At 37.9% G+C, this 24970-nt stretch overlaps 1 protein-coding gene across 2 annotated transcripts in view; it reads left to right on the forward strand.

Moving 5' to 3' along the window:
- The window catches only part of tmem8b (transmembrane protein 8B), a 43898-nt gene that overhangs the window by 13323 nt on the left and 5605 nt on the right, over positions 1–24970 (forward strand). The window contains exons 7-11 of one of the 2 annotated variants that reach the window (XM_079686253.1): positions 5750–5846; positions 6360–6483; positions 19569–19711; positions 21129–21190; positions 21847–21993. In XM_079686253.1, the coding sequence (XP_079542379.1) occupies positions 5750–5846; positions 6360–6483; positions 19569–19711; positions 21129–21190; positions 21847–21993 (573 nt within the window). Of the gene's footprint in view, positions 1–5749; positions 5847–6359; positions 6484–19568; positions 19712–21011; positions 21191–21846; positions 21994–24970 lie in introns of both variants that reach the window. The other variant, XM_079686252.1, reaches the window with a different exon arrangement.

Genomic DNA, 24970 nt, shown 5'->3' on the forward strand with positions numbered 1-24970 from the left:
GTAAAAGAAGATTACCAGACACCTTGAGGATTCATAAAGGAGACATCTTGGTTCCAAATGTTGCCATCGTCAGCCTTCAACTGCTGCAATATTGCAAAAGATGAGATCAAAATAATTAAGTAAATATGCAACAGTCAGCAAAGGGAAACTAGGAAACGTGTCTGGCTCAGAGAGCATCTTAATATGGATGCTTGTCTAGTCATAAACGTTGCTGTGGAGCTGAAAAGGTTCACAATGGAAAGGGTTTGTCACACATTGAGAATTGAGAAGAAGAACATGCAAATATCAGCTAAGCAGGATCTGATATGTCTTTGTTAGGCTGTCCTTGAGATATTAATGCTACCTGCAGTGGCTCTGGAGAGCTCCAGGCTGGCAGATGGACTTTTGAACAATTCATTCTGATATGAAAAGCAAGGCAGCCAGTTTTGAAACAATGAAGCATGAAACTCTGTCAAACATCTTCAGTTCAAATGCTTATCCTGACATTTAGGAAATATCTTTTTGCGCTGTCTTCCTGGGAGTTGGATTGTAATCTGTTTTTATCTCTCTGCTTTCAGGAAAGATATTGGTCAAGGATATTTTTAGCCTGCAGATCTGTGCTTAGCACTAAAGGCAGAAGCAGGAAGAAACAACTATCCTTTAGAAAAAATAGAAAACTAAAACAACTGTCAGATGAACAGAGCAATCTTTCTGCAAGGTTCATTCGGTAGCTGTTGATGTCATTTTGATCTTATCACATGATTTTCCCCTGCAGAGGAAGTTGCCCAGTAATAATGTTTTCCTTTTTCTAAAAATATTTTTGATTGAAGACACATGACACATAGAAAAGACATTCTGTATATCAATGGGAACCACAGTTACAGATAAAAACAACTAGTGATCAGCTTAGTCTTAAATACTATTGTACATCAATTGAAAAGCCATACATAGTTTGATCTTCAATTGAAGGCGTACAGAATGTAAATGCACATTCATAACCAAAGCAAACTGTAAGACAGTGCCCAGTTATAATGTTATGGCATATGTTAAAATGTCAATTTTTTCAGAGCGCTATAAGTATGCATTTTTTCAATTTTGCTTAAGATTAAAGGTTGATTTTTCACTGTGGAATACTTTAGCGTCATACACACAAAAGCTCCAAAAAAATCTACTGAACCGACTTTCTGATGAGATAAGACAACTGATGCTTGATTTTAAAATCATTTACATTGTCTACATGTTAGCCACCAAGACAGCCAAGACGTTTCTGAGTTTTTCAGCATTTCAACTGCAGTGAGCCTATGGACTTCTTTTTTTAAAAAGCTTCGAAACATATATCATATTTTGCTGTTTTTTCATTATATAGGAAATTACTCTTTAACATTTAGATAAAATATCACCTCTAAAATCGATGAATGCAATATGTTTTTCGCTATACATGTTAAAGCGAAAGGTTTAAAGCTGTTATCATGCAGCCGCATGCTGTCTCTGCCTGCTTCCACTTTGTGATAAGCCAGCCTAAACTCATCTTTCATCTCCACTGCACACACAGAGATGAAATTGATAATCAATCTTCCCATCTAACCTCTAGTAGGAAAGCAAAGAGCCTTATTTCCCAAAATGTCAGAGAAAAACACAAACAGTTAACTGCAAGGAAAGAATATAATTGACAGTAATGAATATGATAGTTTATTGATTGACAGTTAGTTCAATTCTGGGGGGAGACCCTGACCCCTCCAACCCACTGTGTGTTTATCGGTTAATTTTAACTCGGCAGATGTCACAGAGACAGTTTGCTGCTTTAAAACCGCTGTGTGAGCCGCAAGATGTATTCTTCAGAGACACTGTCATGCGATATTATTCTATGGACAGATTCCTCCCCCCAGCGGTGATCTGTCACTCGCATGTCCCAGCAGGATCCAGTCAGGCGCTGCCACGGGGGGACTCTGGCAGATTTGCAGGGCTTTAGGAGACAATAGCTGGAGCTGCTTGTCTGCCTTGCATCACTCTGTGAAAGGAATGCATATGGCTTTCCGTTCCACTGATACCTCAACCGGTGGTAAATCAGTTTAATTACTTAAGATCCCTTTTTTCAAAGTTTTCTCCAGGTATGTAGACAAGACATTGTAAGCACTGCAATGAGCGTTAGTCCATGAGATGGTTGGACTTTTATTTTATAGTGTTTTTTTTACACACACGCATAATGAATTTAAATTAATGACTAAATAAGCATGGTAGATTACATATACATTTATTAATATAAATGTTGCCCCAAAAAAGGAAATGGCGATAAACAGATACAAGTTTTTCTAGGTATTTTATTGATTTATGTAAATGTTCATTTATTTAAACAATTATTTCGATATTTTTAGGGATCCAAATGATGATTTAATTATTTGAAGGGATCATCATTTATATACTATTCCTTTATTTATTTATCTCTAGTTTTATGTTTGGGGCCCAGGGTCTGCGAGCATTTTTGTAAAATTATGTTTTTTAATATAAGCGATTGAACTGAAAAATATGTTCATGTTTGCTGTTAAGATAAGATAAGATGTATTTTATTGACCCCAAATTGGTAATGCATTCATATCTTATCTGTTGCTAAGCAGCATTTGTATACTCAGAGGGGGGGATACTTAGGATAATATATTTATTAATATTCTACTTATTAAGTTCAAGTATAATAAGTCAAAACAGAGCCTGTTTGATATTTTTCTTAACAAAATTCTAACTTATAATGGAGTTTATATTAATTAGTTTGGGCTCTAGGACGTGCAGCATACAGTCTCCATGCCAACTTCATCCATGTGTTTGCATCAGTTGGCATTGTGTCTCACTCGGCAGATGTCATCAGCGAAACTCCTGGGAAATGTAGCAAATGAAAAGCTTCACAACAGATTACTATTATGAGAGTGGAAATCAGAAATCTGTAGTCATTATTTTAAAGCAATTACTTTGAAGTCTCTTCTACAGTAGTTTGCCTCAGTCAGTAACCTTGAAGATTTAATTGATGAAAGACAGCGCTCCTGTTTGAATTATGAACTCACGCACACATTCGTAACAGCTGCATAATGGATCAGGCATATACATCACTATATTAAACAGGATTAATGTAGCAATGTTCACAGAAATGTTACAAAGGGCTCTACAACTATCAGCAATAAATAAAAACCCAAACAAAATGAGCATTACAAATCCGAGGTGAATTTAAAATGAGGCAAAAAACAGGCAAGCTCTACACCACTGGAACATAAATTAACAACAATGCCTTGCATGGGGAGGAAAGATTGACATCCTTTGTGAATGACTGGTTATGGAGATGGAGCTGGAAGATGGATTCAGACTCCAGAGCTACCAGTGAAATCTTAATGTGAGCTACACCCAGGCAGACTGATGTGGAAAACAAAGGAACCTTTTGATTTATACAACCGATCAATGGTTCAGACACGTGTTGAGAAGGATCTTACATATCCAAAAAGAATCATCTGTATCTTAAGAGCTTCATTAATGTAATATTCTGTTGGTGGTGGCATATTACATGAGGCGGCCTCATAAAACAACTCTTACCCAAAAGGGTATTCAAGATTCAAGTTCAGAAGTCCCAAAAGGATTTCTATTGCCAAAATATTACTTACCTGAACTACATTATATGTTTGAGTGCATTATGTATTATGGCTTAATCTAATCCAACCAGTAAATGTTCATGTATTGATAAGTAGTGAGGCAGATAAGTCGATAAGTACTGGTCAAAACCGCATCCTGTTGAATTCACACTCAGCAACTTGCCTTAAAGGCACAAGGCTTGTCATTTTCATCATTATTGACACGTTGAGGACTATGTGTGTGTGTGTGTGTGTGTGTGTGTGTGTGTGTGTGTGTGTGTGTGTGTGTGTGTGTGTGTGTGTGTGTGTGTGTGTGTGTCAAACATGAATATGCTAATTATGACAATTTCCCACAATTATCGAGTGATGACATTTTAAATATAGATGTTAATTACCACTTGGCTGGTTGATAGAGGCATACAACTGCGAGGGGGTAATACTTCACACAAAGGAAACACAAATATTCACACCTCTATGATATCAGTTAAAGCGAGAATAAGATGTGTTTTTATTTCTTGTTAGTTCATTTAAATTGCTTGAGGCAAAAGTCCCAAAAACTGTTTTTGGCTGGATTCCTCCTGTGTGTCTCCTCATGCACATTGATGACTTTAGTTTTTCTGTATGCCAGGAAGAAGGCACAACAATACTCTAACTTAAAAAAGCAGTCTTTTAAAATTATTGTTGTTGTGACTCTGGGCTTTATGTTTGAATGAACTTTTAATAGCACAATTGTACCCCGGGCACAGATGTGTACAGGGCATATCCTTGTAGCAGCAGTGCTTTAAACCTCTTTAGCAACATTAGCCACTCTGCTGTAGACATAAGTGCTGATGTACTGTAGGTTGAAAACTGCACATAGACTTGGGGTATACTCTGTATAGCTATATTTGTCTAACAAGTATATGAAAAAAATAGTATTTAAAAAACTAACTGTATATTAAGTGAGTGTTATGGGGTCAAGAGCAAAACTAAAATAAGATACAGCCATGCTAGTTTGTCTTGAGACGTTATTTGAGCTAAATGCTAACATCAGCATGCTTCCCTGCTTGCAACGGCATGGAAGTTTATTAAGTTAAGTGCAAACAATTACTAATGAGCACTAATGACAGTTATGAAGTTATTTTGAAGCGAATGGTTGATTTTGTGAATTTCTGGTCATAAATATTGAACAAAAAATGTTACAGTTAAAGGCCTTGGTTTTGTGTGTCTGGAAAACCATCCACCATTTTTTTCTCACTCAATCATCTTCTCACTGTAGGGCAGAGCTGGAAGTGATGGGGGGGGGGAGAGAATATCTTGAAATGCCATTGGGCGTGATTTAGTCTTACTACCAAGAGAGAAGGCCAGATGGTGAGTTTAGGAAGCCTTAAAAAACTCAGCACCTGGCAAAGCGTTTGTTGAGTCATTCCATTAATCAACAACTTTGCCATCTCCCGGCACATACATTATGCTCATTTTGGACGGGTGATAGAAATCGTATTCATCCAAGAAATAATTGCGATAAGTTCTCCCGACCACCAGGCACATCTCCCTCTGGACACAAACGAATATGCTCTGCTGTAACCTCTCTTAAAAAGCAACTTTTACAATTTGTGATCGGCAATTAAAGGTTCAGTAACTTCGCTGGACACTTTTCACAATAGTTGTAAAACATGTCACCTTCCCAAAGACAGAGACACTGTGAATAACTTAGAAGGAATTTAGAAACTTGGGAAGTTTCACATTTGATGCCTGAGTGCACACTGATACTATATGAACACATGCAGTGATTTATTGCTGCTATTCATACTCCAGTAGTCCTTCCACCGGTAAACCAAATTGGACTGTAGTGGTCTCCTTTCACCTCTCTGCAGAATGAGTCAATTTGTGTAAGCATATGCAACTCCGAACGCTTGAATAATTCTCCAGGATTTATTTTTCATGCCTGAGCGTGTTAATGTATAATTGATGCTTTAAGGAGATAAACTGCCAACATCTTTATTTAGTTGCCTCGGGCAGTCAGAGGAAGAGCCGTTTCACTTGATTTGTTAGTTTTAAAGTTGACTTTTTCACAGCTGAAATGAGACCTGAAGTGATCACAAACAGCGTTAGCTTAGCAGCAGGATGGCAGCAGATGGTTGATGGTCGGATGGTTGAATGACATTAGTTTTTGTTTCATTTTGCAGTCTACGTTAAAAGGAGCTAATGTCACAGTGTTCGGCTGCCTGAACCACGGGATGCCTCTCTTCTTACGGGATAACTCATCATTGAAGTGTGAATCAGGTATGTCTAATATAACTTTGACACCTTGGAGTGTGAGGCTCTTCCACATCTTCACCTTTGAGCAACAAAAACACTTATTCTCTTTCACCCAAAACGTTGGCCACTGTTTTGCCTAGTCTTCAGATAGCTCTTCAACTGACATCATCTTTCAGTTATAAACTAGCACTCATGTTATCAGCACTCACAACAAGTGACACCTCAATATATTACTCACACACGACTGACATGTCCCCCCCTTTTAAGTGAAGTGAATCTTCAACTCCTTTCGGCACTTTATTTTCATCTAATTCTTGTATGTCACTGCTTGCAACTTAAATGTCACTTTATATTCATTCAGTATTCACTTGTTTAAACTCCATCCTCAACTATTTTAGTATTTTCTAATGTTTTTAATGCACAATTTCAGAAGCAGGAAAGCATATATTCATTTCAGAAGAGGTCAACTGTTTTCTTAATGCTGATGCATAAGCTCTTTCAGTTTCAAACCCTGTGATTTTTCTTTTTCTGTTGCAGAAACAGAGGCTGGGTTTTTCCTTTCTGTGAACACCTCTGCTAATATCACCAAGTTGAGGATCCCCTATCCACAGACAGGCACCTGGTACCTTAGTCTGCGCTCTCTATGTGGCACTGAACACGGGTAAGACAGGCTGCTTCTGTATTTATATAGATATGTGTTTATCCTTTATGATTACACGCTACTTTAGTGGAGATTGAGAAATGTAAAAGTGTTAAATCCAAAAGTGTATACAAAGATCAATGTCACGTAAATCTTACAAAAATAACAAACAACAATTAAAAAGTGAATAAGACAGCTTTAGATGTTTCAGTACGTGGATTTAGTTATCTTTGGACTGGAGCAACCTGTCCATGTTTCCCGTGTTCTTGAAGCTGGTGTTAGGATCATTTTTATCTTACAGACATGAAAGTCTCTATTTTCTCATTTAACAAAAAAGAAAATGTGCTTGAATGTCAATCTATTATTTTTAAAACAAAAACATTGGTACGAATTGTTTTCTCTGGAGTTTTCTCTGAAGTAAAAATTCACGGAAAACAGCCGGATGACTTTGACAGTCTCATAATCGACTATTCAGCTTGGTCCCAGTGCCCCAAAGCAGCCTCTGTGAAACAATGTTGCTGTCAATTGCAGGATGACAGTTGCAAAATAGGACATAAAGTCCTATTCCTTAAAAACATATTTGTAAGAGAATAAGTTATTTATTCCCCAACATTAATAAGTCAGTGCTCTAATGAAGACACCGTGCTCCCTGTTGAACGCTGCTGCCTCCAGGCCCGGTTCCAGAACAAAATGACTCAAGGTGCATCTGACATTAGAGAGGGTGCAGTGGTAAAATGCTACTTTTATAAGTGGGGAATGGACCTAACACCCTCTAGGGGGGTCCTCACCTCCTCTCGGAGGATCCTCACCTTCTCTAGGGGGGTCCCGGGGCATGCTCCCCCGGGCTGATTTTTTTTTAAATATTGAAGTTAAAAGCATCAATCTGGTGTACTTTGAGAGCAAAATTAAGAGATCTATGGATCTATGTGCTCTTTGCTTGATTCATGCCTTCCCAGTCCCTTATCACGTACAAGAGCATGGAACCAGTTGTTGTAGCCAGTTGTGGTGAAGGCATCTGACTTGCTTGAACCGAAATGTCTACATGCATAGCAGAAGTTGGTGATTGTTTGATGATTTTTTTGACATGAATATTCCAGCCAATCTCTGTTTTGAAACCATGAGCTGCAAAATGAGCGCCTTACCCCACTGTACAGGCGAGTTGGGTACTTTTTTAAATATACCTGGGCAGGCTCTGTTTTGCCGAGGTCCTCTGGCACGTGCGGGCCACTGGCACAGGTCACGCGCACCTGACATAATAACGTTACTTAACGTTTAAATTGACCAAATAAATGCAGCAGACATTGTTATTTAACCACAATTACAATTTATTGTATTTCAACTATATTCTTGTTATTATTATTAATATTATTATTATTATTATTACTACTATTATTATTTAGTGGGAATGCTGTTAACAGCATTCCAACTAACTGTTATTCTACGTACGAAAAGTTTATTATTCCGCCGGTATTTTGGCCCTCTTCTCCTCCCGCATTGAACATCGCAGAAACTTTGTTCAAACATCAAAACGTTCAGCTCGGTCGGGAATCGATGGCTATTACTTTTCTCATTCATAACTTTCATAATTCCAGAGATAAATCCCATAATACATCACATTTTTAACATTGAAGTCAATGGAGAAAATCTTCAGACTTCAACAAATCTTCATTCAATTCAACTGCTAACTGTTCATTCATACTTTCACTCAGACACCTCATTCCAACTTTAAGATGTTACACATCTTTCTGATATTATTCGTGTAAAACAACTTTTAAATCTGATTCTTACTTTTAGAGATATTAAACATTGTTCAGACCTTGTTTTATAGGTTTTCTTCACATTTTAACATTAACTAGAGTGTGTGATGTCACAGCTAGAGTGGAGGAATTTTTTTATTTAAACTGCCATAATTCCCAAACCCTACATTCCTGAGACATAATTTATCATGACAAACGTAGGAAAACATCTCGTAGCTTGTAAAATGACAAATAATTAGGCAAAAAATAATTAAACAAAATGCTTTTTGAGGGCATGAAGTGACAAAAACATTCAACATTCCTCCATTAAACCCCATTGTAATTTCAGGCAGATATTTCCTCACGGTAGCAGCCGCACACACCTTTAGTTAAACTGCCAAAAAGGCCACATTATTAACCCGAAACTACACAAAGATTACACTTCGGATACTCAACTTCCTTGACATGCTTCACGTTTTGAAATTTCACAGATATCTGTTACGGTTCTTCCACAAAACGTTCAGATGTAAGAGGTTTATCTCTCATTCAGAACAATGAAGCCTTTGATCTCTACAGAGCTCGTTAGCTCAACTATAAACACCTGTGTAATGGAACACGATGATGTCATCACTCCAACTGACATGCTCAGGGCAGCAGACTTCAGATAGCAGTGTGCCAAAAGTCCAGCCGTGAAGACTGGACAGTTTTGAGATTTCTTCAAATGCCGTTGCCATGGCAACACAATGCTCGCCTTGAAACACGGTTTTCTCATAACTTTAGTGAATATACTCCAAACAGCCCAGAACTTCACAGGTTTGGTAACGAGGCAGCCATCAACGCATCTAAGCGTAGTATGGGGTGTCATTAAATGCCGTTGCCATGGCGACGGACCACTCGCCATGAAACACGATGTGGCTGTAAGTCCCATCGACACGGTCCAATCGTCCCCCAATCTTCACTTGTATATCACCGGTCCATGCCTCAACAGCTCTACGCCAAATCTGAGATCTCACCATATGCCGTTTCCATGGAAACGCATCCCTCGCCATAAAACATGATGTTGCTATAACTCCTATGAAAATGTTCAAAAAGTGCTCAAACTTCACATGTGTGCTAACAGTCCAGCCGTGAAGACATCTACGGGACAGTTTTGAGATTTCTTCAAATGCCGTTGCCATGGCAACGCAATGCCCGCAATGAAACACGGTTTTCTCATAACTTCAGTGAAATGCTCCAAACGCCCCAAAACTTCACAGGTTTGGTAACGATGCAGCCATCAATGCATCTAAGCGTATTATGGGGTGTCATTAAATGCCGTTGCCATGGCGATGGATCATTCACCATCAAGTTAGTTCAAAAGTTTGCACTTCAAATATTCTCCTGCTTTTCCAAGCCTCTTTACTTTATTTTCTTCTCTCATCACACATTCAAGCCCCCAGTGTTCATGTGTCATTTCAATCTAAATTCTTCACTTTCTTCTTACACATTACATTTCAGCATAGCAGTTTAGCGTCAGCCTTTCATCATAAAGCATTCCCACTAGCAATTTCTTCAGGAATTTTATTCTCTAGTTATTATTGTTATTATATATGTAATATTTTTCATTTTTCATTTTTTTGACTTTTCATTATTTATTTATTTTTGACTTTTCATTTTTCAAATGAGGGTGCATAACGACTCAACTGAGGGTGCAATGCACCCTTATGCACCCCCGTAGAACCGGGCCTGGCTGCCTCCCTCATTCAGCCTCACTCCCTCCCATCTGTCTCCCAGCAGATTAAACTGGGATTGACTCCATGAATGTACCTCTGGCAAACACCTAGCGCATGACATGGAGGAGGGTTTGATTTTCAGGTTTAAAAAGCTGATTTTTCATATTTTGACATTTGCATAGTGGGAGATTAACAAAATGATAGACAGAGATAAATACACTCATTTTTTGGGATACTAAGCAGACCATAATACATTGAATTGACTGGAAATCTTTGGTTGTAGCCCTTATTTTGTCTTGACTAGAATATATCTTATCTCTGTTGTTTTCTCCAGCTTCATGTACAGTTTCAACAACAGATGAGCACAACACCCTCTTTATCTGAGTGTGGTTTGAAGTCATTATGAGAAATGTTGCAAAACGTTTCCATTTAGTTGTCCATCACAATGTTTTTCACAAGTTTCTAAGTATTAAATATCAGCAGATTGAGCTGTTTTGTCGAACTCTTAATGGCACAAAATTGCGAACAGAATGAAATTAAGTTGTTTTTTTGCTGGCAACATGGGACTTCCAATTGAATTTGAATAACAAATAATAGCAGATGGTGCGGGACATGAGCTCATCCTAACACGAGAGCAGTGCTGAGGTATGAAAATGTGGAAAACATTCACATATGTGATAGATTTCCACATGCAAAATTAATCAGGCCTTGTTAGAGAAGAAAAGAGGAAGTGTGAACGATAGATGCTCGTCAAGGCAATTAAACAGAGTGATATAACGTAAAGATTAAGAAGTGAGCAGCTGTGCCAATTAAAAGAATGGGTTCTGGGAAAAAGCAAAGAAACACATTTGTTACCTCCTGGAGTTTCATTGTCTGTAACTGATTGTATAAGATAGCATTTCAAAAAGATTCAAGGCAAGCAACACAATGCAAGGTTGCTCCTTTGATCCTATGTAGCATGAGAGATTAAGACATTGTTTATACAGTGGGGCAAAAAAGTGTTTAGTCAGCCATCAATTGTGCAAGTTCTCCCACTTAAAAAGATGAGAGAGGCCTGTAATTTTCATCCTAGGTATACCTCAACTATGAGAGACAAGATGAGAAAAAAAAAATCCAGAAAATCACATTGTCTAATTTTTAAAGAATTTATTTGCAAATTATGGTGGAAAATAAGTATTTGGTCAATAACAAAAGTTCATATTTGTTATATACCCTTTGTTGGCATGACAGAGGTCAAACGTTTTCTGTAAGTCTTCACAAGGTTTTCACACACTGTTGCTGGTATTTCGGCCCATTCCTCCATGCAGATCTCCTCGAGAGCAGTGATGTTTTGGGGCTGTCGCTGGGCAACACAGACTTTCAACTCCCTCTAAAGATTTTCTATGGGGTTGAGATCTGGAGACTGGCTAGGCCACTCCAGGACCTTGAAATGCTTCTTACGAAGACACTCCTTCGTTGCCCGGGCGGTGTGTTTGGGATCATTGTCATGCTGAAAGACCCAGCCACGTTTCATCTTCAATGCCCTTGCTGATGGAAGGATGTTGTCACTCAAAATCTCACAATACATGGCCCCATTCATTCTTTCCTTTACACGGATCAGTCGTCCTGGTCCCTTTGCAGAAAAACAGCCCCAAAGCATGATGTTTCAACCCCCATGTTTCACAGTAGGTATGGTGTTCTTTGGATGCAACTCAGCATTCTTTCTCCTCCAAACACGTCGTGTAGTTGAGTTTTTAACAAAAAGTTCTATTTTGGTTTCATCTGACCATATGACATTCTCCCAATCCTCTTCTGGATCATGTAAATGCTCTCTAGCAAACTTCAGACGGGCCTGGACATGTACTGGCTTAAGCAGGGGGACATGTCTGGCACTGCAGGATTTGAGTCCCTGGCGGCGTAGTGTGTTACTGATGGTAGCCTTTGTTACTTTGGTCCCAGCTCTCTGCAGGTCATTAGCTAGGTCCCCCGTGTGGTTCTGGGATTTTTGCTCACCGTTCTTGTGATCATTTTGACCTCACGGGGTGAGATCTTGCATGGAGCCCCAGATGGAGGGAGATTATCAGTGGTCTTGTATGTCTTCCATTTTCTAATAATTGCTCCCACAGTTGATTTCTTCACACCAAGCTGCTTACCTATTGCAGATTCAGTCTTCCCAGCCTGGTGCAGGTCTACAATTTTGTTTCTGGTGTCCTTTGACAGCTCTTTGGTCTTGGCCATAGTGGGGTTTGGAGTGTGACTGTTTGAGGTTGTGGACAGGTGTCTTTTATACTGATAACAAGTTCAAACAGGTGCCATTAATACAGTTAACAAGTGGAGGACAGAGGAGGCTCTTAAAGAAGAAGTTACAGGTCTGTGAGAGCCAGAAATCTTGTTTGTTTGTCGGTGACCAAATACTTATTTTCCACCATAATTTGCAAATAAAGTCTTTAAAAATCAGACAATGTGATTTTCTGGATTTGTTTTTCCTCATTTTGTCTCTCATAGTTGAGGTATACCTAGGATGAAAATTACAGGCCTCTCATCTTTTTAAGTGGGAGAACTCGCACAATTGGTGGCTGACTAAACACTTTTTTGCCCCACTGTATGTCCATGTGAATCTGTTAGTTTGATAGCTGCAGTTAGCTGCATAATCACAACATCTAACAGGCCAACCCAGTCTCACGGCATTTTGTGTTATAGTCACAACATTTAATCTATTGATTCGTGTTCACCAACACGATTTTCCCCTTTCTTTTTCGTGTCACACAGAACGATTTTAAAAGCAATGTATTTATATTGGTAATGTGTTTCGTGCCTGCAGCACGTCTTTTTGTCCGGTCGGGTCTCAGAAGACCGGAAGCTGTGGGGTTCATAAAACATGTTCTTACTCAATATCAAGCCACAATTATTGTTTTTATTTTAAATCGTATAAAATCTGACTTTTTTTGCCCTCCGTGAGGAAAAGAAATGGGGCTCAGAGAATCTGTATTTTTTAAATCTTTTTTTCCTTCTAATTTGTTATTCTTTTCTAAATAATACACTGTTATTTACTCAACAATAACACAGTGAACAAGTGAATTTCAAAATAAAGAAAACAGGAAACAGACGTAGGCCTATATGGGACATTTCGAGCATCATTGCGATTGCCACTACCCGATCCGTCACCCTGCCCGATCTGTACTGAGCATGTGCGAGATGGTCCGCCATATTGGACAACTCCGGACGGCATCCCAAGTAGCACACTTGACACAGTGGCTTTTAGCAAAGCTAAAAAAAAAACAAGAGAGAGATGAGTTATTATTATTACAACGTGACTTCACTATTATTTAACAACTCTTTTTATTGGGTACTTTTATTTGGGGTTAAGTACATTGTCAGAATAAGTGAGAAATGAATTTAACTTCTGTTAGACAGCTATCATACTGAATATATATTTACTGTGAATGTACAACCCAGTCTCATGGCATTTCGTGTTCACCAACACGATTTTTAATCTATTGATTCGTGTTCACCAACACGATTTCCCCCTTTTTTTCGTGTTGCACAGCACGATTTTAAAAGCAATGTATTTCAATTGGTAGTCTCACGGCATTACGTGTTATAGGAAGACCGGAAGCTGTGTGGTTCATAAAAGCATGTTCTTACTCAATATCAAGCCACAATTATTGCTTTTATTTTAAATCGTATAATTTTGGACTTTTGTTGCCGTCTGTGAGGAAAATAAATGGGGCTGAGAGCCTCAGGATACTGAAATCTATATATTTGTAAAACTTTTTTTCCTTCTAAGTTGTTATTCTTTTTTAAAATAACACACTGTTATTTACTCACCAATAACACACAATTATCCTTGTTTTTATTTATTTGTTTAATTCCATAATCTCTGGCTTTTTTGGCGTCCGTCAGGAACTGAATTTCAAAATAAAAATAACCGGAAACAGACGTAGGCATTTCGAGCGATTACCCAAGATCCTCAGCTATGGTTTGAGCTCGCCGATTGGATGTTTTAGCCGCAATGCATGCTGGGATTTGGTCTTTATATGATATGAAATCCGGAAAACATTTTAAAAGAATAAAATAATACTTAATTCCGTGTGTTCTTGCTTTTCTCTTTGAAAGTCATCACATAACGGCATTGTAATACACGATTCGGCTTCATTAAATATTACAGATCTGCCGTAGTTCTTTATTTATAGAGCCCTGATGAGAAGACCTTTGGAAAAACAGGAAGAAATGCCGCCGAAACTGAAGACTTGACGTGGATCATATATATATCAACAATTAAACAACATCTTCAATTTTTCTTCACACAATTCGTCTCCTTGCAGTCTCAACACTAATTCGGCTGACTTTTACATTTGATCCAATTAATAAATAGGTTATATTTACACCATAACGGTGCACTGCTGATATAAAAGGACTTGTAGTTTTTAAAGATATTACTGATTTTCTTTGAATATAAGAATGTAAATACTGAGTCTGAAATAGTATAGCAATATGCTGTAAAATTATGTGAAAGCATGAATAAAACTACACATCTTCAGATGTTGTACATACATAAGTGTCCTACACTAATAATAAAAAGTTATTATGGCTGTGTGCACCTTGTGTGCACCGCCTAGTGGTTAAAGCATGTTATTGAATTATTGTTTTTATGTGTTATATTTGATTAAAAAAATATTAAGAGTACACACTTTCATAGGGGGAAAGTAGAAGGTCTGTGATAGAAATATAGAATATAAAAAATCAAGACGATACTGTAAGTGATCTCTACAATAAAACAGTTTAGTGCTGGATGTACAAAGATATTAATATGAGGATGTGCAAAACAGAAAAACGAATTAACCTTTATTCAAACATTAAATAATACTTTAGATTAAGGTCTTCTTTTAAATAAGAAAAAAGCTTTGGGGGTATCTACAGATAAATATTAAGCCTGACAAAGTACTTAACGTCTAATATATTGCTTTCCTGCAATGTTGACTATGTTGAAGCACTTATTTTAACTGATATCATACATATGAATTATACTCTTATGTATGTAGATAGTATAAGAAATGTGCAGAATATGACAGTTTAATGGTGGTGGTACCATGGTGGTACACACATATTGATAGATGTCTTGTAATGCACTGTTGAGGAACCTGCGACCCAAGTTTTTCATTCATTGCATAACTTCAATGTTGTGTATATGATATGTCAATAAACCTTTGAAAATCTTGAAATCTTGAAAGGGATGTGCAAAATAGCCATTATACAGTCTTTAATTAACTATTAGTAGAGAATAACGAGTAATGAATATACTTTATTACTCGTTTCCATTCATGTCAATTGCAGATAAATGTTTAGTCTTCTCAAGCACCAACTACCAAATATCTCTCCTGATTGTTGGCACTTGACAATCACCTTCCCTGAATTTTACTCAGGTGTAACTAAAGTCTGCTTTAAGGGTTGTTTATATTTCACATCATTAATCAGAATCTGCAAAGTAACTCAAATAAATGTAGTGGAGTAAAAATACCAGGTTAACCTCTGAATTGTAGTGGAGTAGAATTACAAAGTAACAATGAGCTGTCATGTGGGTATATATTAATGCTGCGCATTATGGACACAAGCGATTTTCACCCATTTATTAATTATATTTTTACATTTGATAACACCAATGTGTTTAATACTGGCAACTTCTAATTGTGGGAAAAACGAAAACGTTCAGTAGAGATGTCCCATAGCATGTGTAGTCCTGGGGGGGCGTTCGATTCCAGTTTTGGATAGTCTGGCGTGGTTTCATTCCATTTCAAACAGCTGTTTGATGCTCGGCGCAACCTTGGCGCACTGCCATTCCAACATCCAATCCCAGAGCTTGAAGAATAATCACGGGGACTGTAGTCCTAAACGATAGCTGAGTATTATGGGTAGTGTAGTGTCTTTGGCCATCCTGAACTCTAAATGCGTACATCTGTTTCCGGTTATTTTTATTTTGAAATTCAGTTCCTGACGGACACCAAAAAAAACAGAGATTATGGAATTAAACAAATAAATAAAAACAAGGATAATTGTGTGTTATTGGTTTGTAAATAACAGTGTGTTATTTTGAAGAGAATAAAAAATTAGAAGGAAAAAAAGATTTACATATATACAGATTTCAGTATCCTGAGGCTCTCAGCCCCATTTATTTTCCTCACAGACGGCAACAAAAGTCCGAAATTATACGATTTAAAATAAAAGCAATAATTGTGGCTTGATATTGAGTAAGAACATGCTTTTATGAACCACACAGCTTCCGGTCTTCCTAAAACACGTAATTTCGTGAGACTACCAATAGAAATACATTGCTTTTAAAATCGTGCTGTGCAACACGAAAAAAAGGGGAAAATCGTGTTGGTGAACACGAATCAATAGATTAAAAATCGTGTTGGTGAACACGAAATGCCGTGAGACTGGGTTGGAATGTATGCAAAAATGTATGGCATATGGCTCTCTAACAGAAAGTATGGCGGACCATCTCGCACATGCGCAGTACAGATCGGGCAGGGTGACGGCTCGGGTAGTGACAGCGATACACACCCACTGAACTGATTACCCAAGTTCCACAGCTATGGTTTTAGCTCGCTAATTGGATGTTTTAGCTGGCCGAAGACACTACACTACTCATAATCCTCAGCTATTGTTTGGGACTACAGTCTCTTTGCTTGACAAACCCTGTGATTAATCTTCAAGCTCTTGGATTGGATGTTGGAGTGGCAGTGCGCCAAGGTTACGCCAAACGTCAAACAGCACTTTGAAATGGAATGAAACCACGGCAGACTATCCAAAACTGGACTCGAACTGGACCCCCCCCCCTCAGAACTACACATGCTGGCTATTGTGTTTCGCAAAATGTATATGCAAACGTTTTCGTTATTCCCACAATTAGAAGTTGCCAGTATTAAACCCATTGGTGTTATCAAATTTAAAACATATAATTAATAAATGGGTGAAAATTGCTTGTGTCCATAATGGGCAGCATTAATATATACCCACATGAAAGCTCATTGTTACTTTGTAATTCTACTCCACTACAATTCAGAGGTTAACCTGGTATTTTTACTCCACTACATTTATTTTAGTTACTTTGCAGATTCTGATTAATGATGGGAAATATAAACAACGCTTAAATCAGACTTTAGTTACACCTGAGTAAAATTCAGGGTAGTTGATTGTCAAGTGCCAACAATCAGGAGAAATATTTGATAGTTGGTGCTTGAGAAGACTAAACATTTATCTGCAGATCTCTATAAAGTATATTCATTACTCGTTATTCTCTACTAATAGTTAATTAAAGACTGTATAATGGCTATTTTGCACATCCCTTTCAAGATTTCAAGATTGTCAAAGGTTCATTGACATATCATATACACAACATTGAAGTTATGCAATGAATGAAAAACTTGGGTCGCAGGTTCCTCAACAGTGCATTACAAGACATCTATCAATATGTGTACCTCCACCATTAAACTGTTGTATTCTGCAAATTTCTTATACTATCTACATATATAAGAGTATAATTCATAATATCAGTCAAAGGTGGGGTAGGTAATTTTGGAGAAACCAGCTTCAGTGCGCTAGAATTTGAAAATACACAACCGGAAAAAATCTGCCACTTCCTTACAGAGCCCTTCCTCCAACACACAAGAACGCGCACATGACCAATGAGGGCACGAGATAAGTTTGTGCACAGATGGAAGGCTGACAGGCAGGTAGGCCATCCAGTTATTTTAGCCGGGCCGTGCTTTTTACAGTACTTATGAATTTTTTGTCAAAGCACTTAAGATATTCATTGCTATCGGGATGTTAAGAGCATTCCATGGAATATAACAAAAAGTGTATCTCGAGCCGGTTTCTGAAACTTACCTACCCCACCTTTAAAATAAGTGCTTCAACATAGTTAACATTGCAGGAAAGCAATATATTAGACGTTAAGTACTTTGTCAGGCTTAATATTTATCTATAGATACCCCCAAAGCTTTTTTCTTATTTAAAAGAAGACCTTAACCTAAAGTATTCTTTAATGTGTTAATAAAGGTTAATTAGTTTGTCTGTTCTGCACCTCCTCCTATTAATATCTTTGTACATCCAGCATTAAACTGTTTTATTGTAGAGATCACTTACAGTATCTTCTTGATTTTTTATATTCTCTATTTCTATCATTGACCTTCTACTTTCCCCCTATGTACTCTTAATATGTTTTTCATCAAATATAACATATTTAAAAAAGAATTAAATAACGTGCTTTAACCACTAGGCGGTGCACACAAGGTACACACAGCCATAATAACTTTTTATTATTAGTGTAGGACACTTATGTATGTATAACATTTGAACATGTGTAGTTTTATTCATGTTTTCACATAATTTTACAGGATATGGCTATATTACTTCACATATTCTATACGTTAATATCTGAGAAAGGTTTATCCGTCATTCAATGGTAAGCTATTGAAATTGTGAATCCATAGATGTGTCTCCCATCACCCAAAACCCCTGACTATTCTCTCAATTCAGTATTTACATTCTTATATTCAAAGAAAATCAGTAATATCTTTAAAAATTACAAGTCCTTTTATATCAGCTCTGCACCGTTATGGGGTAAATATAACTATATCTACCAATTGGATCAAATATAAAAGTCAGCCGAATTAATGTTGATACTGCAAGGAGACATATTTTGTGAAGAGAAATTACATTACATTGCATTTAGCTGACGCTTTTATCCAAAGCGACTTACAATAAGTACATTTGACCAGGAAGATACAACCTTGAAGAAAACAGAATCATATAAGTACATCAGGTTTCATAGAGCCAAACATTTCAAGAAATGGAAGAAGTTTAATTGCTGATATATTTATGATCCACGTCAAGTATTCAGTTTTGGTGGCAGTTCTTCCAGTTTGTCCAAAGGTCTTTTAATCTGGGCTCTATAAATAAATAACTACGGCAGATGTGTAATATTTAATGCAGCCGAACCGTGTATTACAATGCCGTTATGTGATGACTTTCAAACTCGATTGACTCGGATTAAAGTATTATTATTTTTTGATGAAACCAAACCAGTTGCTTAATAAATTAAAGCTCAATTGATTCTAGTATGTTTATGTGCCATTTAGGAGTTTTAAGCATGTATCAAAGATTATCAGGATAACATTGTAAATCTGGAATATCTGGACATTTCTAAATCATGCCATGGCTACTACAATTGTTAGCATTCATCCTGATGGGTACATGATGTTATAATCACATTTATTGGCAGTATTTCCAATAGTTGTTGAGACATCTAGCTCTAAACCACAACTGTGAACCTCATGGTGACATTAGAGGAAAAGTCAAGGGGTCTCCAAAGTCATGAGGATTCATCATTTGGGGAACAGGATGGACATTTCCTGGATATCCATTCAATCATGAAAGACAGACTGACATTGCCATCTCCAGTTCCATGCCTCTAGCTTGGCCACATCAACTGACCACAAATAAGAAAGGCTATCTTGAGAGCAGAATATGTCATTTGAAATCCTTTTAAAAGTGAAACAGTAGCACCTTTCTACCTTCACACTGATAGAAAACGGTACGTATATTCCCCTGTGGTGCTGCAGTGATGTTCGTCTTCTTCACCTCCAACTAACTTTCTGCCTGTCTCTGACTTTTTCAGATTTGAAGCATGCCCCAATGTCACCGCTGAGGTGTATATGCGCGCATACCTGACTCCATGCATCAATGACTGTGGGACGTATGGACAGTGCAAGCTTCTACGCACAAACAACTATCTTTATGCTGCCTGTGAATGCAAAGCAGGTAAGAACTTCCCTATAAAATCTGTAAATCATGTTCAGTGTATTCTTCAGGCTCACATGGAGAGCTTGTTTTCTCCTTCTCTGCTGATTTGATTCTGTGCACACTTTGAATGTGCACTGAATTCAGATTAGGTTGTCTATTTATGTCATCTTTGATTCTATTTCAATGTACGCTTTTTGAAATTCTATTTGCATTTACTAAGCCCAGTTATCGAAGCCGGTTACCAACAAAGCACAGCAAGTTGTTTGATAGAAGTCGATGAATAGTTGTACAAATTTGGTGTATGTTCTCTACGTTGTCTTTCATTATTAATCACTAATTAATTATCAGCAAAAAGCGTGGCCATGAATTAATAAGTGAAAGTGATTTTCAGCAGTCAAAAGCTTTTTTGCATACAAGATAAGATATGACTTTATGTAAGGGAATTAGGTCATCACTGCTGCAAATAATTTTCAATTAGTTTGAACATACATCATGCAGTGTGACAAGCGAATGGGAGACAGCGAGGTTAAATGGGACAGGTATCTTTTCAATTGACCTAGCAATACTGCGATCAAAGTGCCGCTGTTGAATGAGTTATACAGCGGCCAGGTATTAATCTTCTAATATAAGCCAATAATACACCCTCTTAATTACGAACAGCATTTCAATCAAAGATGAGTTTATGAAACTAAACAAAGCGCATCCTCTGGGGCTTTAAAACAAATCCTGCCTTTGATGTTCTTTTATCAGAGCTGCTTTCTCTTCAGTTAAATTCATTGTCATACTTCATATGTGTGACTGCTTCCTGGCAGGCGCTTTGCATTCAGCACTTGCCCTTGGCCCATCTCACACTGCAAACTCTCCGTTCAACAGTGCTCACAAATATTTAATTCACACTGTCGTATCTAATCCAGCCTTTTTTGAAGATTGAATTAAAGAAGCAGAGCAGGGGTGTTTTTTCTCTAGATTAGTTCACATCAGGAGACTTGGTTAGAAAATAAACAACCTCTCATTTATCTGTTTTGATTGTTTTTCACAGAGATTTCTTTTTTTATAAGGTTCCATGGAGCATTCATCTTGTCAAGAGATACATATTTTAAACATTTTAAAAAATACTTAAAATTCTAAAGGGTTAAAGCTTCAAGAAAACTTTCTTAAAGTCTATTCACAGTTTTTGGGAAGTCAGAAACCATTTTAACTCCAGTTTCTCCTTTCCAATCTTAAAAAGCCTGGGAACACAAATGCTTTCTTCTCTCTTCGATGTCTAGTTTCTCAGATCATCATACAGTGTAGTACTGACTGTGTGTCTGTGTGTTAGGTTGGGAGGGCTGGGGATGCACAGACAACTCGGAGGCTTACTCCTACAGCTTCCAGCTCCTCTCCACCCTGCTGCTCTGCCTCAGTAACCTGATGTTTGTCCCTCCGGTGGCCATAGCCATCCGGAGCCACTACCTGCTGGAGGCTTCAGTCTACATCTTCACCATGTTCTTTTCCACTGTGAGTGATTGTCACACAAACACACTGGTGCATGTTCCATCCACTAATAATAAAAAAGTAGACCTAAAAAGATGTTTGGGTCTGATAATAGCACAAACAGTAGGAAAGATGCATTATTGGTTTACTTTGCATTGAAAAGCTCATCTTGATATCTGTCAGTAGACTGCAAACGACAACACATGGTTGCAAAACATTAAACATTTTAAAATATAACAATCCGGTATATGCTTTGTACATGTTTAGTGAGGATAGATAATGTATGCACTTAACATATTTGTTTGGCTTCATTCCTACCAGCCAGACGCCTGCTTGAAATGTTTTGGTTGAAAATACAAGTTAAGAAAGACAGTAATTTACTATCACTTTGTTAAAGAAACAAGAGTTGTATATATTATCAGCATGTGACAGTGGTGGTTAAGATAACAATTTTAGATCTAAATCAAGGCCAAATTAAAAAGGCTCACCACATGAAGATAGTCTAGCGAAGGCAACCAGAGCATAGCATCCAGCTCTTCATTCAATAATGTACATGTCAGCTCTTGTTATGGAATCATTTCATAATAAATAACTTTACTAATCCAATTCCTGATGTGTTGTTTCTGTCCCATCTTCTTGTGTGTATAACCACTCACTGCTTTCTCCCTCTCCTCTGACAGTTCTACCATGCTTGTGATCAGCCGGGTATTGTGGTCTTCTGCATCATGGAGTACGACGTGCTGCAGTTCTGTGACTTCCTCGGCTCGCTGATGTCAGTGTGGGTCACTGTCATTGCAATGGCCAGGCTAAAGTCCATCATCAAACAGGTAGGCACCTACTGTAGGTCGCATTATACTTAAAGGGAAGTCAAGTAAAATGTTGACTATAATTTCACATAACTAGTTAGGTTAGTTAAAAAGCAATAATATGAAGTTTAAAAAAACAAAAATTAGGTTCAACTTATATAGTATTATTTCTTTCAACTAACTGATATATACTACTAATATCTGATAACTTAATACAGTTATGTTTAATCTGTTGACATAATACATTTAATTAAAGTCAACCTTTCAGTTTTTTCAGTTTCACTATTTTAATGGAGCTGTATTCTTACCTAATATTCCAACTAATGGCCACTTTTGTTTCCAAGGCAGTTGAGTTCACTACATAACATGCCCAGAATTCAAGTGGACAAGGTCATTAAAGTGTAAGAAAAGTAACCCAGATTGTGTCTGTAAACAGAGTTATAGCTTTTCTAAACAGAAACTCAAGACTTTGACATGATTTGCTTGAAATATAAGTTGTGAAGACATCAATAATTAGACATCAGTAGACCATGTCCACTGTCATGCATTTACCGCATCAAGACTGAGAGGTCAACATTAGCGGTCGACAACTTGAAAAGTATGAAGCAAACAGGGATCAGAGGATGCACAAGTAGAGCTGTGAAGGAGAAAATGTAAATGAGTACCACATATGCCCAAATTTGTAGTTATTAATCAGAAGATCAATGTGTTAGAATCAGCAATGCCTGGTGCTAAATTCTCTGGTTGCTGACATATTGCGGTGGATAACAGTAAACACTAACAGGTGCACCTTCTCCCTATGTCGCTCCCTGGCTGCCCACCAAGATGGAGCAGTCTCATGGAAAGTGTGTGTGTGTGTGTGTGTGTGTGTGTGTGTGTGTGTGTGTGTGTGTGTGTGTGTGTGTGTGTGTGTGTGTGTGTGTGTGTGTGTGTGTGTGTGTGTGTGTGTGTGTGTGTGTGTGTGTGTACACGTGTCCATAAATGAGACAGAGGGAGGGGTAGAGGGGGCGGAGTAGTGGGAGGGAGGGAGAGTATACAAACATCTGCTGTCCTCTAGAGTTTTCATTTTTTGCTGAGCACTGCAGTATGCAGTCACTAATCAAATCGCACATGTCAGGACTGGCAAGTGGAGTTGTGAGTTTGTGTAATAGATGGAGACTGTGTTTGTGTGTGTGTGTGTGTGTGTGTGTGTGTGTGTGTGTGTGTGTGTGTGTGTGTGTGTGTGTGTGTGTGTGTGTGTGTGTGTGTGTGTGCGTGTGTGTATGTATGTGTATTTGCGTGTTGATTTGTTTGTTTAAGTCCATGACCGCAGTAGAGGGCAAAGGACCCAGGAGCACCTAGTGTTTTGTTTGTGACTTTTAGACCTCCAAAGGCTGAAAAGTCATCACAATTATGTCAGCAGAATATCTAACAATGACATTTTGTCTTCAGTAGAATTGTTTTATCTTATTTTGCTCAAGGTCATTATGCTATGTCAAAGTTGAACCTCTGTACATGGCTTGGACTGTAAGAAGTGAAAATAGTCACTGTGTCAACCATTGGCTTGTCACAGGATAAGACATTTAAGCTACCAAAATGTTAGCATTATCTTTGATGAACTAAAAAACACAATGAAACCATAAAAACATTAAGGGAAAGGACATCAGGTGAGAAGTATAGGTTCATTTCTCATAGACTCATAGACTAGACCTCTATATAATCTGACTTTCAAGGGGTTCATCTACAGATCCTGGAACTATTAGGCAATGTCCTCCCCTATGTCTCCCCCTTTCACTACTGTACCTCTCAAAGAAGGCACTCTCTGGCCCAAAAAAAAAAAGATGCAGTTTAAAGGCACCTCTGCAATGGTTCCAGATTTCAGAGCTGGAGGGAGCATCTTGACAAAACATGATGGATATATAAAACAGCCATTTTAGGTTTTGATGTTATTTTTTGTTTTCTCTTTCAAGTTAGCTCATATAACAATACAGAAACACAATGTCTTGCTATTATTACATGTTTATTTTTATTATGGGGAAGAGATGGTGAAGACAAGGTCATAAATGTATCCATTGACTATGAAATTAGATTAAAGCTTTTCGTAATTAAGAGGGTGTATTATTGGCTTATATTAGGAGATTAATACCAGGCCGCTGTATGACTCATTCAACAGCGGCCCATTCGATCGCAGTATTGCTAGGTCAATTCTGAAAAGATACCTGTGCCATTCAACTTTGCTGTCTCTCATATGCTCTTCACTATCTTAGTGTTCCCAACATTTATTTGCCCTATTCTTTACGAAGCATGGTCCTTGTAACACAATTTATTGAGGCACTGGCATTGGACATGTTGTAATCCATATGTACTACAGTCTTTATTACTGCACATAAGTAAGCATGAAAATATATGTGGCAGACAGAAATAGACTTTGTACTAGGATTCCCGAAGGCTTGTCTGTCACAGCTACAGATAATAATTCATTACAGCTAAACCTCAAGCCTGCATACAATACATGTATACATGTTATGGCGCCCCTGTCTGATCCATGGTGCAGTATGACTGATGACTCGTGCTGCCCAGAGTCCTCGGGCTGCTCCATGCTGCTCCTCTCCTTCTCCGTCTGTGCCAATTATTCCTGCTCTCCTGCAGCACAAGTCTTCCCTTTCCGTCTCCAAAATCCCCAATTCCTCCTCACGTGCACTCCAGACAGAAGAAAGCAGACCTCAGGCATCCTGCACGGGCTTAAGTTCTCCCAAAGCTGTGCAGCCCAGTTTATTGATTTTTTCCCTCTCACTTTATTTATTTCATATCCTGTGGCTTTATGTCAAATTGTGAGCTTGACCAAAAAAGTTAAACCGGCAATATTTATAGCATGGACATTTATAGTGTTTTTTTTATTTTTTATTACTGGGGGCTCTCATTCAATAAATAAAGTTCAGTTGGTGTATCGTTCTGCAAACACTTCATCGGAGCTCTGTTATTTTATGCACTGATGACATGCTTTCTTAATAGCAGGCTT

Source organism: Notothenia rossii (genome assembly GCF_949606895.1).
Source record: "Notothenia rossii genome assembly, chromosome: 6".
NCBI classification, from domain to species: domain Eukaryota; kingdom Metazoa; phylum Chordata; class Actinopteri; order Perciformes; family Nototheniidae; genus Notothenia; species Notothenia rossii.